This window comes from Mobula hypostoma, chromosome 27 (genome assembly GCF_963921235.1).
Source record: "Mobula hypostoma chromosome 27, sMobHyp1.1, whole genome shotgun sequence".
NCBI classification, from domain to species: Eukaryota; Metazoa; Chordata; class Chondrichthyes; order Myliobatiformes; family Myliobatidae; genus Mobula; species Mobula hypostoma.
This window is the reverse complement of record NC_086123.1, coordinates 35,017,993-35,025,593: the sequence shown is the minus strand read 5'-3', so window position 1 is coordinate 35,025,593 and position 7,601 is coordinate 35,017,993. Positions and strand designations below refer to the sequence as shown.

The following is a 7,601-nucleotide window of genomic DNA, read 5'->3' as shown; positions in this document are numbered from 1 at the left end:
TCTGTCCCCTACTATTTTGGAAGATTATTTATGTCCTCCTTAGTGAAGACAGAACCAAAGTAATTATTCAATTGGTCTGCCATGTCCTTGCTCCCCATAATCAATTCACCTGTTTCTGTCTGCATGGGACCTACATTTGTCTTTACCAGTCTTTTCCTTTTTACATATCTATAAAAGCTTTTACAGTCCGTTTTTATGTTCCCTGCCAGTTTTCTCTCATAACCTTTTTTCCCCTTCCTAATTAAGCCCTTTGTCCTCCTCTGCTGAACTCTGAATTTCTCCCTGTCCTCAGGTGAGCCACTTTCTCTGGCTAATTTGTATGCTTCTTCTTTGGAATTGATACTATCCTAATTTCTCTTGTCAGCCACGGGTGCACTACCTTCCTTGATTTATTCTTTTGCCAAACTGGGATGAACAATTGTTGTAGTTCATCCATGCAACCTTTAAATGCTTGCCATTGCATATCCACCGTCAATCCTTTAAGTGTCATTTGCCAGTCTATCTTAGCTAATTCATGTCTCATACCTTCAAAGTTACCCCTCTTTAAGTTCAGAACCTTTGTTTCTGAATTAACTATGTCACTCTCCATCTTAATGAAGAATTCCACCATATTATGGTCACTCTTACCCAAGGGGCCTCTCACGACAAGATTGCTAATTAACCCTTCCTCATTGCTCAAAACCCAGTCCAGAATAGCCTGCTCTCTAGTTGGTTCCTCGACATGTTGGTTCAAAAAACCATCCCGCATACATTCCAAGAAATCCTCTTCCTCAGCAGCTTTACCAATTTGGTTCACCCAATCTACATGTAATTGAAGTCACCCATTATAACTGCTGTTCCTTTATTGCACACATTTCTAATTTCCTGTTTAATACCATCTCCGACCTCACTACTACTGTTAGGTGGCCTGTACACAACTCCCACCAGCGTCTTCTGCCCCTTAGTGTTACGCAGCTCTACCCATATCGATTCCACATCTTCCCGGCTTATGCCCTTCCTTTCTATTGCGTTAATCTCTCCTTTAACCAGCAACGCCACCCCACCTCCCTTTCCTTCATGTCTATCCCTCCTGAATATTGAATATCCCTGAACGTTGAGCTCCCATCCCTGGTCACCCTGGAGCCATGTCTCTGTGATCCCAACTATATCATAATCATTAATAACAATCTGCACTTTCAATTCATCCACCTTATTACGAATGCTCCTTGCATTGACACACAAAGCCTTCAGGCGCTCTTTTACAATTCTCTTAGCCCTTATACAATTATGTTGAAAAGTGGCCCTTTTTGATGCTTGCCCTGGATTTGTCGGCCTGCCACTTTTACTTTTCTCCTTAGTACTTTTTGCTTCTACCCTCACTTTACACCCCTCTGTCTCTCTGCACTGGTTCCCATCCCCCTGTTGTGAACTAACCTCCTCACGCCTAACCTCTTTAATTTGATTCCCACCCCCCAACCATTCTAGTTTAAAGTCACCTCAGTAGCCCCTGCTAATCTCCCTGCCAGGATATTGGTCCCCCTAGGATTCAAGTGTAACCCGTCCTTTTCGTACAGGTCACGCCTGCGCCAAAAGAGGTCCCAATGATCCAAAAACTTGAATCCCTGCCCCCTGCTCCAATCCCTCAGCCACGCATTTATCCTCCACCTCATCGCATTCCTACTCTCACTGTCGCGTGGCACAGGCAGTAATCCTGAGATTACTACCTTTGCGGTCCTTTTTCTCAACTCCCTTCCTAGCTCCCTATATTCTCCTTTCAGGACCTCATCCCTTTTCCTACCTATGTCATTGGTACCTATATGTACCACGACCTCTGGCTCCTCACCCTCCCACTTCAGGATATCTTGGACACGATCAGAAATATCCCGGACCCTGGCACCAGGGAGACAGACTACCATCCGGGTCTCTGGACTGCGTCCACAGAATCGCCTATCTGACCCCCTTACTATCGAGTCCCCTATCACAACTGCCCTCCTCTTCCTTGCCCTACCCTTCTGAGCTACAGGGCCAGACTCTGTGCCGGAGGCACGGCCACTGTCGCTTCCCCCAGGTAAGCTGTCCCCCCCAACAGTACTCAAACAGGAGTACCTATTGTTAAGGGGTACAGCCACCGGGGTACTCCCTATTCCCTGACTCTTCCCCTTCCCCCTCCTAACCGTGACCCACTTGTCTGCCTCCCGTGGCCCCAGCGTGACCACCTGCCTGTAACTCCTCTCTATCACCTCCTCGCTCTCCCTGACCAGACGAAGCCTGCTGAATAATCACGGGCACACTGCGCCCCACACCCACTAACGTCATTTACAGACTTGCAGGCATTGCTCCCCCAGAGATCCGAAGACACATTACAACAAAAATTGAAAAAGGTAAATAGAACTCGGATCCACTACACCATCATGTGCCAGTTTCCAACCACCTAAAATCGAGGAAAAGCTTTGCTACAGTGGAGGAACTACTGCACGGAACATCCCCCCAAACACACAGGATTGACCCCTGGCAACAAACAGAAGCCAGAACCCCACCAAACAATACAGTGCAAGACCCCACAGAAATGTTGCCAGACGGGGCACAGCTTGACAGACGGAAGTGCTGCACTCTCAACAGAGTGAGAGCGGGAGTTTGTAGGATGGGAGGCAATATGGTGAAGTGGGGTTTAAAGACCAGCGAATCCTGTGAGTGTGGCGAAAGGGTGCAGAACATTGAACACGTTCTGCGCAACTGCCCACTCTCACCTGATGTAGCTGACACTGACCTGCTCAACGTCAACCAAACAACACTAGAGTGGCTGGCTGTCTGGTGTGACAAGCTACGATGATCTTTAATTATGATGCAAAAGATCTGAGTACCACCCATATACACTCAGTGGTCACTTGATCGGGTACATCTGCACGTTAATGCAAATATCTAATCAGCCAATCATGAGGCAGCAACTCAATGCATTAAAGCATGTAGACATGGTCAAGAGGTTCAGTTGTTGTTCAGACCAAACTCCAGAATGGGGAACAAAATGCGATCTTAGTAACTTTGACCACAGAATGATTGTTGGTTTGAGTATTTCAGAAACTGCTGATCTTCTGGGATTTTCATGGGCAAGGGTTCCCAGCCTCTTTTATGCTGTGGACCTTTACCATTAAGCATGGGCCCCAGTTTGGGAACCCCTGCTCTAGAGTTTCTAGAGAAAGGTGTGACAAACAATCGTCATTCTGTGAGCGGCAATTCTGTGGGTGAAAGTGCCTTGCTGATGAGAGATCAGAGGAGAATGGCCAGGCTGGCCCAAGCTGATAGTAACTCAGATAACCACGTGAAGAGCATCTCTGATTGCTGAACACATCGAACCTAGTGGATGGGCTACAGCAGCAGAAGAGCAAAAATATACAGGAACCTCCTGTACCTAATAAAGTGGCCACTGAGTGTAATTATCAAAATGTATTTTCTATTATGCAAATGTTAACATTTTAGTTGATATTCTCTATAACAAACATTGCACTGAAATTATTCCTGGGTTTACAAACATATCTTTATTAGATTTATTTTTTAAAATAAACACTTGCACAGATAGCTGTGCCCGTTCTGGACCAGTCAGACACGGTGCGATTGATAACTGCTCCTATTTATCCTGCACCCCCTGGAAATAGAAGGTAATTCACGGACTTGAGCATGGGTCCTCTGCAGCTTGGCTGCATCCCAAATGACCAGCCGAGGCTCGGTGGGAGTAATCCTTTTCTCATGAGTTGGAAATCGAGAATGGTGGAAAGTTCCATCATACTGAACAGTCGTGACGTATCACAGAGCAACAAGGCACGGTTGTTGGTCTGGGCACAACTCAGCTAAAAGGAGCGGCACTGTGGCAGCGGGTAGAAAAGCTAATTTATGCCCTATGGTAATGATTGACCCCTGTGCTCTGAATCTTGAAGCCCATAACAGTGACTTGGGCAAAATTAATGAATCAGAATTATTTACTCTGAGGGGAAACTGGAACTTTAAAAAATTCCCAGAGTTTCCCAAAGAGTTTGAGTCTGAGGAGGTTTCTATCAACCCATCGGCATTGCTCTAGACTGGGGTTCCCAACCTGGGATCCACAGGCTCCTGGTTCAACAACAGGGGTCCATGGCATGAAAAGGGTTGTAGAGGCAATTACAGTAAAGGCTTTCAAGAGACGCTCGGATAGGCAGATGCAGGAAGATGGAGATGGAAGATGAAGATGGAGGGGGAGGGATATGGATATGGTGTAGGTAGGAGGGATTAGTGTTTGAGTGTTATCAATTAGCTTTTTTGCTGATTTGGCACAACATTGTGGGCTGAATGGCCTTTTCTGTGCTGTACTGTTCTATGGTTCCATGTAGATTGTGTATTTCTCAGCCCAAAAACGGTCTTGCTATAATTCTGGAAAGGGTTAAAATGTGATTTCTATTTTCAGACTCTATTCTTTCCCAACATTGTAAATGTAACATTTGTCACCAGTAATACAATTCACATGCCAAACGTACAATGACAAGTTTAGACCAAACAAGGATTTTAACCATCGTTCCTGAAAATTACAGATCAGCTCAGATACATAATTACATCCTGATCCAAGACTGGGGACCCTGTTTTTGCTGCTCACCCAATCCATTCCTCACCAACAATCACCTCTCACCCCGTGAACTCAGTGTGATGTGACCCTCTCAAGCCATTGGTGCTCCATTAAGTTTCCACGTTTTGAAGCTTGCTCCCCAACCCTCAAACAAGAGTCTCTCCATTTACCCAGATGGTTACTGCCAGCCTGATCTGTCCTCAGACCGAAGACCTGAGGACCCAACCAACCTTAACACAAAGTCAGGTCCCAATGGGGTCATTCAATTAAACACCATAGATTACCCTGGACAGTGAGAGAGCTGGGCCATGGTCATGGTAAACTCTTTCTGAGTCATGCTATCCATGACCCCCTGTATCTGCTACTGAGACCAGGGATCCTGCAAGCACAACACCTTCCTTTCTGTAACACTAAAGTATAGAAAATGTAATATGAAGACTTTAGAACAAAACAATTAAGAAAGATGAAAAGCATCAATACTTAATTAAATGCCATTATTTTGCACTGAAAATTTTTACCTCTTCTGATACCATGAGGTTCTCCTTTTCATTCAGATATAATAAATTATAACACACAGTTTAAGTGACCTGTACAATGCATTGTAGGAATCAAAATCACAGTGCAAGATTCCCACCAGAAGATCTGTTTAAAAACTGCACTTACGATTATAAAAACTTCCATTAGCAATTTTGCCCAATTTTTCGGGACGAATTCAGCAGAAACACTGGGAAAAAAATGGCCCAGACATCTGTTACCAAAATCACCCAGTTTCCATCAAACTTTTGCCCAAGAGGATATAAAGTTTCCAACTCATAAACTTTTCTCAAGGCAAAGACAAGGAGGAATTTCTTCACCCAGAACTCTGTAACAAAATCTATTTAAAAAGATGTTGACAGGTTTTTAGATATTAAGGGAATTGAGAGATTGGGGCTAAGTGCAGAAAGGTAATACTGAGGTAAATTGGTCAGCCAGGAACTTATCGGAACACACACGAGGGACATGTTTCTATTTATTACATTTTTATATTGCCCGTGCCATTATTATATTCCATCATGGATCCACGGGCTTGGAGAGATTCACAGTTCATCCAGGCACTGGACCCAGAAGGGCTTGAGTAGGATGACAAATAACGTCACCCAACAGCCTTGGGTGAACAGTGAATGCCTCCAAGATACACTGGAGAGTCGTGAACCACTTGCAGATCATGGTAAAGGACAGGGTGTATTTTGTAGCAACCAATGGAAAATGCAAGAGACCCTACTTAGTTTTTGATTTGATTCTGGCTTTGATAGTCCATCATAAAACGAAGTACACGCTGGCCATAATTTATATATGAGTTTCATCCTTCCTCCCATGGCTATTTTGGTGTAAATTGTTGTATCCATACTTCCTTTCCATGGGAACATGCTCCATTCTGACCACATAATCGTCAGGCCGGGAACTTTTATTCAGCTCTACAACTCGAGGAACAACAGTTGACCAGCGATCTAAGTGAATGGAGAAAGCAGTGTTCATCAATGAGATCAGTTTCAAGGCTCTGCACACAGTAAACTCACTAAAACTTTACAGATAAGAGCAGATTTAATGAATCCCCCATAATAAATGAACTTCTATTATGGGCTGGCATTCTTTTGAAAGTTCGTTGCGCTGGCATCTGGCAGACCTTTTGAAGTTTTAATAAAGAGAATTCTAGTGTGTGCAACGGATCGTCCTCAAGAGGAGAACAGGGACGGACTCTCGAGAGCACTACTGCAGCTCTAACAAATGTAAAACTGCCCACGGGCTGCCTTACAAACTCCTTGCTCATCTCAGCAATGCTGGAGACCATGTCCTTAACGGAAAACATCAAGGCTTTTGTTTTCATGTCCAGTTACATTATCAGGAGTGGCTATTTCAGGTTAGTCCTGAACTTTTGAAGGTTTCTTTATTCTTTGGCAAAGCAGGGGCTGTGATGCCTTAGGCATAAATTCAGTGTCCATTTTGCAATCAGGAGCATGTGTGACCTACACAAACACATTCTTCTAAAAATCAGTCCTATTCCAATGGTGCCAAAGACTAAGATTATAAGATGTGGGGCGGGGGGGTGGGGGAAGCACCCATGGGGGCATATTGTGAATTACCAACAGCTTTCATTCCATCAAGGCCTGGGAACATAAAGCAGAGGCGTGACCAGTTCTGGTATGGATGAGGCTGCAACTTCTGCTGAGTCACGAGCATCTGGCAGCAGCTTTTCTATTAGACTCCTGGTGGTTACGAGGTCAGTTTGAGGCACCAGCGCCTGTTGTGGAATGGGATATCCGTAACCCAGCATGCACTGTGGACGAGGGCCCACCGAGACTGAAAGTGTGGTGTTTGCAACAGGGTGAGGGTTAGGGTAAGGTCTAGGCAAGGGTACTGTGTGTAGTCAGCCTAGCCAAGGAAGGTCCTTGAAGGGTAAAGCTTCCCTTTTGCACTGCAGGGGACCAGGGGGATTTGGCAAACGGAGGCAAGATTAGGATGTAACAAAAAGATGCAAAGAACACACACCAACTGACTTTACTCACTTTAAAGTATCATCGGTTGTTAGCTTGTAGTTTCTATTGACTTTTAAACCTGTATTGTGAATGGTGATTGATCTTGCAAATAAGGAATTTGAACATACACAGTTTACCAAATGATCAATATCTGTAACTGCTCGTCTATTCTGTATAAAAATGGCATTTCTCAGTTCAGATTTCAGAACGGTGTGCTGACCGGGCCGGGCTGCTCTCCTTGCGAGCAAGTAAATAAAATGTGACTGAGGAACCAGTGTGAGCTTTCAGAGCCCAGTTAATCAGCAACAACAAAAGCTTACACAACTACTCCATGAGAGAGATGGAGAAAGAGCGAGAGAGAGAATCACAGATAGATGACAGGGAGAGAGGGAGAGAGAGAGAGTGAGAGAGAGAATCACAGATGCATGATGGGGAGAGAGGGAGAGAGAAAGAAGAGAGAGGGAGAGAGAGAGAGGAGAGGAGAGGAGAGAGAGGAAAAAAAACCCAGCCAGAATCACAGA

At 44.8% G+C, this 7,601-nt stretch overlaps 1 protein-coding gene across 1 annotated transcript in view; it reads right to left on the bottom strand.

Annotated features, from left to right (window-relative positions):
• Positions 1 to 3,502: 3,502 nt before the first annotated feature.
• Positions 3,503 to 7,601, bottom strand: part of trpv4 (transient receptor potential cation channel, subfamily V, member 4) — a 149,508-nt gene continuing 145,409 nt past the window's right edge. The window contains exon 16 of the mRNA XM_063034220.1: positions 3,503 to 6,054. Within this exon, the coding sequence (XP_062890290.1) occupies positions 5,894 to 6,054 (161 nt within the window). The 3' untranslated portion in view covers positions 3,503 to 5,893. The remainder of the gene's footprint in view (positions 6,055 to 7,601) is intronic.